The sequence below is a fragment of the Charadrius vociferus genome, unplaced genomic scaffold (genome assembly GCF_000708025.1).
Source record: "Charadrius vociferus isolate BGI_N301 unplaced genomic scaffold, ASM70802v2 scaffold565, whole genome shotgun sequence".
NCBI classification, from domain to species: domain Eukaryota; kingdom Metazoa; phylum Chordata; class Aves; order Charadriiformes; family Charadriidae; genus Charadrius; species Charadrius vociferus.
In genome coordinates, this window is record NW_009648358.1 from 2670142 (window position 1) to 2684227 (window position 14086).

The window sequence follows — 14086 nt, forward strand, 5'->3', positions numbered from 1 at the left end:
TAGCATTTTAAAGTTAAGCTATTTTATTTGGAAATAATGGACTTGGATTTCTCAAGTTTATTGGAGAATGTTTTAAAAACGTATTGAGCATAGGATTTCCCATCTTCTAGCACAGACCTCCCCCTCTACACAACTGTTTTTCTTTGTTTATGTTTGGTTTGATATTTAGAAAGAAATGTTTTTATTAGTTAAAAGTGGGTTGATTTATTTCAAAAAAGGGGGGAGGGGGGAGGACTATTGCAAAACGGGAAAGCATTTTGGAAGAGAATATAACAAAAGAAGAAATAATTTATAAGCTGCTTTTTTTTCCCTTCCAAGTTCATTAATAAATTACTGGATTTCATCAACTACTTCTTATGCTACAAGAACAACAGTCTGACAACAGGTGTCCTACCTCTCTCTGAGTAACAGTTTCCATGATGGTCCCAAAAGCAGGAATTGTGGCAATCCTTACTGAACTACAACAGAAAAATAGAGTCTTTAAGAGGTATTAAACATTAAGAATAAAGTTAATCAAAAATAAAGCAAAATTAAAAAAATTAGTACTTTAAGTTACATTAGTTTCTAGCAATGACAAAACAAAAAAGCAGACCAGGAAAAAGACACACAGGATTAACTCAAGGTCTCAATGTGAAACTCACAATTCAGGATCACTGGACAAGGTAACAAGGGCTGGAGCAACCCGCTTGTCAACTAAGGCTTCACTCATGCCTCGAAGAGTCAGCTGTAAACCAGTCAACATGCAATAAAAAACGGTTTGGTAAACTTGAAGAACTGGGTTAGCTGTGACTGAGGATGGGCAGGCAGACTCTTGGGGTGTTTCTTGGTTTAGTCACCCACACAAGACATTGAAACGATTAAGACTCTATTCATGCTGAAGCATTTATTAGTAACAACCTGTTAGTGAGATTAGCAAAGCATCCCTCCTTAGCTTGAAAGAAATATCACATCAGAACGTCTAGGAAATGAAGTACTACGGTTGTCTATCAGAAATTAGATGCAGACAAAACTATTCTGCATTTCAGTAATGCAGATGATATTTAATTTTGCAGTTGTAAAGCTGGTAGCATTACAGAACATACTAATATCTAGCTTTCTGCTGGAAATGATGCAAGCGAATTTCAAAACTGAGAATAAGACTAAATATAAAACACCATAAAAATTAAATTACATTGACTTAAGTGTTATATTCAAAGCTCATTCAGCAATTTTACCCCGTTTAGTTCTAGATGTTACAGTAAACCTTTTTATTACAAATAAGTGATTTAAAAGTTACTTTTGTTTAAAAGTAATTCAATTTTTGTTCAGCTAGAATAAGAAACAGAACTGATGGTTATTTCTTCCTAAGTATTAAGAGGGATGCTAGGTATATAAGACAGTCAGGAAACTTACATTTCAGGGTCACTGGAGAGAGTAATGAGAGCAGGAACAACTCTCTGAGCTACCAGAGTTTCATGTACCCCCTTCACCAACAGCTGAATGGTCGGAGCAGGGGGGTATCACAGGTGATGCACGGAAAGAGCGAGCACAGTATCATGGGAAGAAGAACGGCACAACCAAGAGAGAGAAAGAAAAAACACAAAAAGCAAACCAAAATTAGAAGCTAAGCAAATACCGCTACACTAGTGCTTCATATATGCAAAGGCATGAAGAAAGCTGAAGTGGTCTGGCAATCAGCACAACCCTGACAAATTCAACAATATGATGTTTTCTCTATTTTCAGCTATTTTGAAACTTATCAAAAGTTTAACAAGTAATTATGTATTATAATTCAAATGCTAATATAATTATGTACTATAATTATACATATGATGTATAATTAAATACTAAAACAATGAGTTTGACAGTTTAATCTAAATGCTGTTACTAACTCAATGGAATGGCATTTGTTACAGTAGGTGGCTGTCACACGCTAAATAGATGTCTTCAGCTAGGCCAAATGTGTGAAGTTTTCCCCACACTGAGTGATACCTTTCAGACTTTTTACAATGTGACAAATAACACCTTCCCAGATGCCACTAAGCTTTCCTCAAAGTCATTCAGGATTATTTTAGATTTAACCGCCTCCAAGCAGTACGTATGCGAAACTTCCCCCAAGTTCCCCTTGCTGGTCTATGGAGGTAGCAAATGGAGAATCCAAGGATTCTCCATTAAATGCATTTCACCAAGTCTTTTTGCAAACTAAGGAAGAGATGTATTTGTTGCAATACATCCCAAATGTTAAAAACTGAGACCGCAGTGAAATTTATTGCCCATAAATATGTGGAAACTGTTTGAATTTAGATGTTCCCAGGTGATTTTTTTTTTAATTTTTATATGACTTATGTAAGTATACATTTGCTGCATATGTAGCAGATGCCCTTTACATGTTTTCTACATATGAAAACCTACTAATTTTCAAAAATTACAAGTTCCAAACTTTCTCCATATGTGGCAAAATAGCTTTCTTGTCTGCATTAATAAAAATGGGGAAGTCTTGATATTTTCATTTTGTATCTCATGTAAGGAAGTCTGCATATATTTGCTGGTTTTAGGAGATAAACATAAAGAGCTTATCAGTAGTTTCTGCGAGAAATCTGAAATTTCTTTTTCATATTTAGCTATACTCTAATTACTCAAATTACATCATGAACACAAATTAAATTCTATGCTTTTCCAACCTAGCAGTTTACCAAGAGAACATGTAAGATCCATAGGGCATAGGGAAAGCAGCAGCTGTCCGTACAGCACACAGGACTAAAACCAGACAATACCTACACTCTCTAACTAGACTGGGTTTTACGTTTTGTTATTTGTTTGAGCATTACTGCTTTACAAACTCTGAATTTAAACCAAAGTAAACTGTGAAAGACTGGAAGGAACCTAACTTTCCAGAAGCCTTCTATACAAAGCAGTAATTTTTATTAAGCGATATATGTGCGTGCGTGCACGGGTGCACACATGCACTGAACATATTGTGGCGTTACAGATAATAACTGAAGAAGGAAGAATGGGGAGAGAATTGCTAAGCTGTGTAAGAATGTATGCCTTATTGCTGCAAAGCACCTGGAGGGGGAAAGCTGCAACTTTCTACACTTGTTATTCAGAAAGTACACATGGAATGTCAGTTCAACTATTACATTTTAACATTGATACATTTCACAATTATTTACAGTGGCAACAACTTAAAGTGCCGATGTGTTGAGTTTATGAGCTATTCTTCAAACAGCTGTTACGGACATAGCTCACTGTTTCACTACCATGATCTTAGTCTCATACAGATTTAGCAATTTTCCCATTGATTAAAATAGAGAATGCTTACTATTTTCAATTTTAAACAAATAGGGACTTGGACTTTCTTTACTAATCTTAATTTTGAGAAAAGTCTAGAGGTAATGTAGTGCTTTGAAAAAAATGCTTGGGATTTTTATAATTAGCAAACAATTCAGCTTCGTGACTACATGGGCTGCCACACTTCTAATTATGGTAAAGCACAGTAAACAGCATCGTTCTATATTACAGAAAAGTAAACATGCTTCATAATCCAAGTGTCATTCTGAAGATAAGTGTACCTAGCCTTGAACCTAAACAGACCAACAAAGCTTGTAACTCAACTATGCGCTTCATGTTCAAACCAGCAGCAACCAAATCTGTTTGCATCAACATTCAAATGGAAGACTTCCGATTGAAAACATTAACACAGAAGCAATAGAAACAGCTGGATGGGCAAAGCCATGCAGCAGCATGTAAGGTTACTGTCAGACAGACAACGCAAATTTTTATCCTGTTTTGAATCCTCTAGATCAATGTGTGATCATTACTTATGCATGCTACACCTTAAAAATGCAAGGACAAAGCTTCCTGCCCACAAAGGAGAGAAGAGGTAGAACAGCTCCAAATTACTGCTGTGTCCTTCCAATCCTTAACGGACTGTAAAGGTTTGGTAATGCTGCCTGGCAGGCCCAAATCACAGCAGTCTCTGTGCCTAAAAATAATCAACATGTAGTTGAATTTGAAAAGAAACTGCAACCAAGACAACAGCCTGTTGTAACTGAGGTCTTTCATGTGTTTGGCTAACGCTTATTAAAAAAAAAGCTTATTATTACACATACAAAATATAAGCAGTGTTCTTGTTGGATTAAAAAAAAAAAAAAAAGAAAAAACCCAAACAAACAACAACTCAAAAATATTTTAAGGGTGACCAAAAATTGCCATCTCCATTTTAAAGGGAGAGGAAAAAAGGACAAGGTAAAGAAGTAAGGACAACTAATAGTTATGTTAAGTGCTCTTTTTTCCGAGGCAGACTCGAGTTTTATTTTTGTAAATGGATACAAGGTGGCAGGTTCAGCTAGAGGTCCACTGCAAAGCTATCCAAATGAATCAAAGGTGGAAGAAGTGGAAAAAAAAAAAAAGAAACGGACTGTGATAGCATGATTAGAAATATGTCCTTCTAACATGCAAGTGGAGTATGTCCCAGATTTTTTGTATATGGCTTTTTTAATTAACACTTGATGAAACAAAGGCACGTTGTGGAAATAAAAGCAAACTTATTAGTTAAATGAAATATTCTTTATCCTGAGCAGGTTTATAGATGTTAAGGGAAAGATGAAACAGTCACTGTGGCAAGTAAAGTGATCATAAATTATTTTAAATTTTACAAAAAATACAAAATAGATTAAATGTATGTTTTTACCACCACATTTGGCACCAATGGAAACTAGTCTGAATTACAACGCAAGGGCATTGCACGAGTATACACAAAAAGTATTGGAAACCAATAACTTGTGAATTAGGCTACTGACAATGTGCTGAATAGCAACAGCAAATGTTAAAACTCAAGAGATATGCTTGTTTATGTTTATCTACAGACCTAAGCAAACACATTTGACAATGTATTTAATTCTGGTTTGAACACAGTTTAGCAATGAAATGTGTTTTCTTAATCAGAAAATGTTTTTCAGCATGCAATAATCAGAATGCAACAATCAAGTCAGCGGCAGATCAAAGACGACACACAGTTACTACAGAAACATCTTGCAAGTGGCTAATGACAAATTGCGTAATGAAAGATGTGCTGCTGAACAGAGAACAGATACACAGAAACAACTGCACAACAACTTCCTGCTCCATCACACAGTACACAACTCATTTCAGCCATTTATAATTTTTTAAGAACGTAGCAATGTTATCTGAATCACTGTTTTTAAAAATAAACTCTAGCTTTATAAAAAAAAGTGGAAAAAGTTTGGACAGCACTTACCTCAAACATTCTAGCAGCTGTACATCGAACAAGAGCAGAAGTATGGACAACTCCATACCATAAGACAGTTAATAGCAGCTCATGGTAAGCTGGGTTTGCACTAAAAGAAAACGTTGGGCAATCAAAAAAAAAAAAAAAAATACTCCTAAACCCTGAATATGTCCCTCAGCTACAAAATGTAGTCCCAAGAACCCATTGCTAAACAAATCTAAAACTCCAACATTTATCCTTTCTGAAGGATATGTAACATTTATCTCATTCTGAAGTACCTGCAACATGTTGCTGTCTAGAAAATATGTTGTGTTTTGAAGTTTAGTTAACGTTACGAACATAATTTTCAATAAACTATGACACTGAACTGAATGCAAATACATAACTAGAACACATCATAGTAGTATGGAAAATACAAAACACTTCCATTTCATCCTCAAATCCTCAATGACTGATTTTTGCAGGTTTTTTTGTTTGGGTTTTTGGTGTTTCTTTTTTATACTTCAAAATTTTTTTACCACTACGTTTTTAATCTAGAGATCAGAAGTTTACATTTTGTGAAACACCAAGGAAAAAAAGCCAGCATACCCCTTATTCACCCAAAGCATCACAGTTACTAAAATTACAGCCAGATTAGCAGCTTTTAAGAAAAACTTCTAATGTATTTAGACCTAGTCAACTCCAAGGTATATTCTTTACCCCAGTTCCACAAAGGAAGCTTTCAGGCTATCAAGAGGAGCATGGGATAGAGAAAGCATGGTCATTACATCTTCTAAGAATCCAACTAACAGCTTGCGGTCTTCTTCCTGAAAGAAGAGTACAATTGTGAGCATAGCAGAAGTATTGCTCCGGTTGTGATGACTTACAGCTATGAAAGAGAACAAACTAGATTTAGCCTTTCACAACCTTCTTATGAACTTCAAAAGTTGTTTAAGAACAACAACTTCTCAAAGAAAACACAAGAAGAAACTGTATTTCTGTATTTCATCAGCTAAGCACAAACTCTTGCACAAATTACTGAAATTGTTTTACTAAAGAAACATTGTACGTAAGCACTTTCATAGCTCCTGACAGTTTGTGATTGCTCACAATTCACTGAACATTTGTGACACGATGAAGTATTTACTTTTTCCTGTGAGCTACGTGTATGCCAGGCCATAACTGCTGGTTACTGGAAGATTACATAGTATTATTTATGGAGTGTTTAATACTAGTAACACTAACATTTTAAGACTCCAACTATGCCCAAAATGGTGATTTATCTGCTTACCTGTTTCAGTAGATTTTGCAAAATCATATTTGCAGGGGTCACAGTTAAATGGCAAAGAAGCCATTTATGGAATAACATTAGTATTTTTGATAGAGGCACATGGCAGCTGTCAATGCCTGAGAGTTAGCAATGGTGAAGATGCCAGATGTCATTTTAAGATTTACTGTATTCAGGCTTTAACACTGATGATTATAATCTAAATGTAGTAGACAACCTGACCAGCAAACTTTGCTTTTAGATGTGTTTACAGCTGCCCACTTATCTACCTATCTTCAAAGCACAGGAACACTGTTAAGTCTTCAAAGAAAACAGTAAGGGATTTTTGGTAGAATAAGTTTTACATATTATACATTTAATAAAGAAACAGAAAAACAAACCTACCTGAATATAACATGTAAGGACCCCTGTTGCATAGATGGGAACTGTGGCTTTTGTTAGCACTCCATTACCTGCTGTGGAATCTAATGAAACACAGCGAAGAATTTAGGCTTTATATATACATATATGTGTATATGTGTACGTGTGTAATATATACACTATATATTTTATATATATATACAGGGTGGGTTTACATGTGTGTATTATAAGTATTATATATATTCACCTTTGTATATATACATGAAGAACTTTTATATATATGCATATGTACATGCACTCGTGCTAAAATAAAGCTCAAGTGGTATTTGGGTTTGAGATTTTATTTGTACTTTACACACACACACGCACACAGAGTCTACAACTTCAGAGTGTTCCATTCAGACTAAGATTAGATTTTCAACATTTCAGAAAGACAAAAATTTGAGAACTGCAGTGTGAAAATGTTATTTGAACAAGACATTCACCTTTTTTTTCCAGTTATGGTTAAGATCAATTTTCACTCATTTCAGTAAAAAGCTACTTACCTATGTTTTCCTCAGACAGTCTTAAGATTTCCTGGAACTGTGGTTTTACCTATACAAAGGATGATGAATCCCATGTAAGAAAACCTGTCACCAGTATTAATTAACTTAGGAACAAATTAAGAATAAAAACCCAACAATCAGAGAAAGGACATTTTGAAGGTACAGAAAGAAAAAAAGCCTTTAAAAAGCGTAGCCAGCTTTTATGAAATTTGAAAATATTACAAAAGAGAGTAAAAATGTCTATTGAATATCCACACTGAAGCAGCAGTATTTAGCACTCCTGATACTAAAAAAGTTGAAGTCTCTTGGCAATATGCTTAGTTGGGCTTTAGGGCTTATAGTTTCACCAAGCTACACATTAAAAAAAATGGTTCCTGTTTTATATCTTTGCTGTCCTTTAAGTGCTCTCTTCCAAAATGTATCTGTGACAATCAGTATCAGAACAATTTTACAGAAGCAAGGGTTCTAAAGATAACTTACAGAAGGGGCCTTTCCAAGACCAGAGACTGGTTTTAGTCTCCTCTTTGGAGGCAGCACATAACATTAACCCTATTTTGCAATTTTATCTTTAGCTAATCCTCTTGTGTTTTATAATTTCCCTTTAAAACATTTTTGAATTACATTCAAAAGTTATTTTATTGAGAAAAATTATGTATTTCCTTGATAAAAACATTTAGATATCATCTACAGAAAATACTTTGGGCAAGGAAAGCATTAATTTTAAATTTCCAATCAAGTAGAAGCTGGAGTAATTATGTACGCCACAAACACTGAACAGTATGCTGTTATGAAGAAAGAAAATTGTTAAATCACTAAAGTTAGGATGATCTCTCCCATTCTCTATGACATTCACAAAGCAAATACGAAGAATACGGTTTAAAAAAAAAAACAAAACCTTCCTTGATGGGCAAGACGAGAAGGCCATTCCAAAATGGTGAAAAACGGAAATCAAAAGGATGCAAACAGAGGTTTAAAAACAGCAGGTTTAAATGTACTTATGGAAAAGCACCAGTGTGACATGCAGATATAGCTAGTCACATAAAGTGCAGGTATTCAGACATACCGTAAATATGGAGAATATATATTACCAAGGTACTCTTTTTGTATAGCATTTAAGGTAATATCTTACCTTAGTGTTTGTAAAAATTTTCCCAAATGTCCTACAAAGTCTCCAGAAAAATCTAGAGAACTCATGGACACAGGCAGTTGATGCTACATTGATCTTGCCGACTATTTCTATAAGCTGTGGTAGCCTGAAAATCAGGAAACAAAAGGATATTAAGCACTACTCTGATCTTTTGTTTCTCTTCAGTTATATTTGTATAACTTTACTGTTTATATTAATACATATATACACAGAGCACTATTGGTTCTAATATAATTATCTACATGTCCTGAACAATTCCTGACCCTTGAAGAAAGCAAGGGTTTAAGTGCCAGAAAAGTCTGACCTATGTTTTCAAACATCTGTTACTGCAGAACAGTATATTTCACGAGATATTCAGAATACAACGATCTTCACTTCAACAAAGAATTGACTGTACTAGTGCAAGGAGGAAAGAAAGAATTTTTTGGAGCAAGTAGCTACCTACACATTTTACTAGACAGTTGATATTTTCTGCATAAAATCAAAGTCAATTCAGTATGAAAATTAAAACGCCTAAAAAAAAAATTCAATCTTTCCCTCTTTAATAATTCTTGAACACAATCATACTTAAAATTCTTATGTTTAATAATTGCTAAACATAATCACACTTAAGAACTATTAATTTTGATACATTTTAAAATTAGGAATCATAAGGTACAAATCAACTCACAGTTGATTGACTACCCATAGCAAAGTCTCCCAGCCTGTGGTACCCTCATGTTCTAGCTGGTAGTCATACAGTTGCAACAACACTGCTAATTGTTCACGGCTTCCAATGATAATGGCCACATCCTGAAGAGGCGATACGGGTCGGGGAAATCTAGTGACTGTAACAGCAAAGAACAAGCGATCAGGAACCAAAGATGAAAATACCTGGGAGGTGATGTCAGTAAAGATAGCTAAGAAAGTCTGAAACTCTGTAGCGCCTTCTGTGTAAGGTTATCAAATTGCTTTTTAAAAATCAGTGAGTTAAATCTAACTCTGAAAAGATTACATAACTCTCACTTAAAAAGAGAAAACGCATGAACAGGGAGATTATGGATGGTCCCAAAGAACACAATGCAGATTTACAATCTAGTGACTTGCAGGCACGGTTTCCTGACTTATACTGCTACACTTTACTCATCTAACTGCTCCAGCCTTTATATATGCAGTAGTTTTTGACACTCCCCACTCCCTGCCCCATCTCCTTAATTATCAGAAGAGAATAATTTACACATAAAAAGCAAGACCTCAAATAAATTCTAGATGACCAAAATATCTGGGGAGTGAAAGCCTGCTACACCAACATTGCTTTTATTATTCTCAATCCACGTCAAGCATACTTAAAATTATGCAGAAATAAAGTTAAGTGACAAGAACATCATCTATCCTACTGCAAAAGTCAAGAAAGCAAGATTGCAGTTCCTGCAATGCTACTGGATTAGGGAAAAGTACATGAGATTTTTTCCTCCACTTTTGTAGAGGAAGAAAGTGTTAGACTACGCTGAAGCCTGAGATTTTTGAAGTCCCTATTTAAGCAGCAGGAACCCAGGGAAAAAGTGCTCATCTTCAAATGACTCAAAGTCAGCTGAATGAGTTTTACCAGGGCATGTTTAACATTTTCACATTAATGCACAGTAACATACCGCTAGCTACTTTGCAAATTCTCCTTTAGAGTTCTCCTCCATTCTTTGAATCTTCACACACAGCACTGTTATCAGCATGTGGCAGGTATTACAAATAATAATTTTTAAAGTATTTGTAATAGCATTCTACAGGCTGGGAGTATAACTTCACCATTAGGCCATTCAGTCTGCTAAGATATCACATAGATACATGACAGATGGTGAAGCTCTTGTGCTAGGCTGCATTTTTCTCACTTCATAAATTTTTTTATTTGGAAGAATTAACTGAAGCTGAGGCCAGCCTTCTTGAGCTATTATCGGCTATTAGTGGAAATCAATTCTTCACCTTTTCTTTCTCAAAAGTTTCTTAAAAGAAGTAAAAAGAAATAAAGAAAGATGAAATAAAGACTATTTTTGTGATAATCAGGTCTCTCAAACAAGTGTAGAAATGGGTGGAAAAAGGATGCATTACTTAAGGATTTGCTAAAAGAGACCATATGAAAGCATTTAAGAGGCAAAGCAGAAGACAAAACTATTTATTTTTTTCCCTCCACAATTTGTGTTGTGTATTAGGACAAAAAAGTATTTTATTGCAAGACCATCATTGGATTACATAAAATTATGTCACTGGGCACAAAGAAGCCATTTTGCTTCTACTCAGCAGAACACTGCTGAGTAAATACAGAAAAAAAATCCAGAAGGATACCATTTAGTTCTCCTTTATTCTACTGGAAATAATTATGTGAATATTCACGATGTACGTATTTCTTCTGCATCAATAAACTGATATGTGTAATTAAATAAATGTCTGTTAAAGGTTCAGGTCTAAGACTGACTTCTTTCATGGGAATGGAGTAAGAGCAGGGGGGGAGAAAAGGAAGTAGAAAAATGTTTTCCCAAAAAGGGAAAAAACAGAACAAAGTTATGACAAATCTTCCTATGCTGGAATCTGGTTCAAAAAAAAAAAAAATTCTCTCCATGAACTCAGCAACATTAAAGAAAGAAAATTTATAACGTGACAGAGGTCCCCTGAATCTCTTTCTCTGTTCTTGATCTATACGAAAATACAACACAAAGAACAGATAGAATAGAAAAAATGCCTGGGGACAGAAACTTAATTCATTATTGTACAGACAGTGTACTATAAAAATCTTAAATTTATACATATATTCTGCAACTTTATGTAGCAACTGTAAACACACATGTATTCCAAATATATGGACTATTCCTGAAATTCCTCCTTTGTAGTTAACAGTAATTTGAAATACGTCTCCGAATCATACTTCAGTTTATACAAATTCCACATATGAGAAATTAAGAGTTTACCTTCTATTTGTGGTACTTCTCCCTGAAGTTTAACCTTGCTTGTGAAAGGTGCATTCTGTAGCACCAGTGCAAACAGTGAAGGAATCAATGACTGCAGAGCAGACAGATACATGTGGAGCTTATGCTCATCCAAGCCATGTTCTCCTTCCTGAAACAAACAGGACATTTAGTTGAAGTTTTTGGTTTGGATGAGCTGTTGCTTCGGCATGTATTCCCTGGCAAGTGATCAACACATCTGTGACGAGCTTCTACACAGAAACACCAATTATATAGTAACTTATCCTAACCACATGTAACCATCCAAGTCCCCTTGTCACCCTTAAGTCACTTCTCAAAAAATTTAAGCAATATCACATTTGGCATTTAGTCGTTCATATTGATGAACATATAAATATTCTGAAAGAAAAATTTTCAGCATGTTTTGGAAAGGGGATTCCTTGGTCTTCGGGACCAAAGCATCTAAAAACTGAATACACTAGTTGCCTGTACTCTGAAAATAAGCACCTTGGTTAAATGTGTTAGATTGTTACGAGATACCCTATTTTCCAGAACTTTCCAGATATCTACCAAATCAAGCGTGCAAACTGGCTCATAATTGCAAACTACTTAACTAAACCATTCAATTCCACTTTTTTTTTTTAAATAAATAATGCACTTTATTAAAATACACACTATGTGACACCTTAAAACAATTTAAATATATGGCAGATAACAGAATAACACATAGCATCTGGTCACAGCCTCAAGCAAGCGTTTTCTGAACTGCACTTTGATTACTGGGCCGTAAAGTAAAACATTGTTAAAGAAGCATCCATTTGTTTTTTGTGAGGTTTTGAGGGTTTTGGTGGTGGTATTTTTTTCTTTATTCCAAGGGACAAGTAAAAGTTATGGAGTTACAACAAAAAACTCCAGAGAATTTTCCCCCATAGAACATTAAGCAGAAATTTTTGTATTTTTTTAAAAAAGTCTGCATATGTAATAAAGATTCAAAGAAAACTCTCCAATGTTGAGACACGTACCCTGAGCAATTTTTCAATCTTATTAAGCAGTGTAGGTATAAGATGGAACTGTAAATTTCCCAGTTCTGTTGTCCAGGCAGCGTAAGCAGGTAAAAATACCTGATGCGTTGCACTAACTACACGTTCTGAAGGGTCTCCTAAAGCTGAAAGCAGCAGTTCAAAGCCCTGGCAAAATAAAGAATATAATTACTTTTCTTAAATTTCATGCTGAAGTTTGCTACACAAAACATGCAGTCTACAAAATATTATAATCTATTTTTTTTAATTTTACACTAATAAACATAAAACAATGTAGTACATGAAGCCCCTTCAGCCAATATTCCCAGCCCACCTACAAAGGTGAAGTAGGTGGTCCAATGACCCTGCTAGTATTTCTCTACAGTCATCAGAATACAAACACATTTCACCACTCTGCCTTCAAAAACTCAAAAGACAGGATTAGAAATTCGTCATTTTCACTTATCTAAAGCGTTATCAAGCAGTATTAAGTTGAACTACAAGTAGGCTTTGTTGCAGTAGATGAATCTTTGTTAGCAAGTGATGATATCAAATTGGCTAATAGTATCAGGTGGCCAATGAAGAGGCACATTCTTGAAGGCAAATTATGAATTATTAGAGAAGCTTCTGTATGAGGCTTACACCTGAGGTTCTAAGGATACTTGTACATATATGTTTTCTTTTGGTCTTGGTGATACGACAGAAATCAACATTCATTTAAACCACCAAAATTTTTTAAGGTATCTGAAAAGTTTTATTAAAAGTACATGAAATTATGCGTCCCCCCTATTCAAGAAATAACTATAGAAGACATTTCATACATACAAAACCTAAACCAAATTGTACCTGTTGGTATTTGTCTGGATCATCAATATAGCCCATAATAATGCCAAGGCTTTTAATCACAGCTTCTCGTACCAGATCTGCCTTATCTTCCATTAACATTTGCTGCAGCATGGAAAGTACTAATGAACTACGGATTTCTTTCTGTTTATAAACAAGAAGCATACTTGTTAAATCCAATGAAACAAGAAATGCAGGTTTATAGCAATTTTTATAACTAATTTGTACTCCTATTAGTGCTTACAAAAAAAAAATCCTTTCCTCCAATCATGGATCCCTTTGAATATTATGCATTCAGTTTTCACAACAGAAGATGAATGAATATAAACTGCCAGGAGCCTCATTAGAGAGCCTTTTGTCTTACTAAGCACAGAACTCAGGTTCTTCAATTCATATGGAAGCACGTACCAAAAATAACTAAGAGCAAAAAACTACTATAGCCCTAAACTTTAAACAGAATCTTTAATCACTCCATTGCTAAATTGGAAAAGCGGGTTTTTAATTTGGGTTATTTTCATCTTTCTCTGAAGCTTCAAATTCTAGTTTGCCACTGACTTCATTTTGCTGCTTCTTTTGATTGGCAGCGCTGTTCACGTAACACTCCACAGTGTCTGAAGAACTCTATTATTGGGTGCCAATTATTTTTTCAGAGATTATTTCTTTAATTGGTCCTAACTATCTTCACTTCATCTTTACTGAAACAAAGATGATTTTCTCAGAACATACTGTTTCTAAACACAGTTTA

General features: G+C 34.8%; 1 protein-coding gene across 1 annotated transcript in view; it reads right to left on the minus strand.

Moving 5' to 3' along the window:
• KIAA1468 (KIAA1468 ortholog) overlaps window positions 1-14086 on the minus strand; it is a 99575-nt gene that overhangs the window by 15293 nt on the left and 70196 nt on the right. Inside the window, exons 14-24 of the mRNA XM_009885281.1 lie at window positions 13345-13485; window positions 12502-12666; window positions 11483-11630; window positions 9220-9376; window positions 8532-8655; window positions 7403-7451; window positions 6882-6961; window positions 5930-6036; window positions 5240-5339; window positions 1393-1475; window positions 395-458 (exon numbers count right to left, since the gene is read on the minus strand). Coding sequence (XP_009883583.1) covers window positions 395-458; window positions 1393-1475; window positions 5240-5339; window positions 5930-6036; window positions 6882-6961; window positions 7403-7451; window positions 8532-8655; window positions 9220-9376; window positions 11483-11630; window positions 12502-12666; window positions 13345-13485 — 1218 coding nt within the window. The remainder of the gene's footprint in view (window positions 1-394; window positions 459-1392; window positions 1476-5239; window positions 5340-5929; window positions 6037-6881; window positions 6962-7402; window positions 7452-8531; window positions 8656-9219; window positions 9377-11482; window positions 11631-12501; window positions 12667-13344; window positions 13486-14086) is intronic.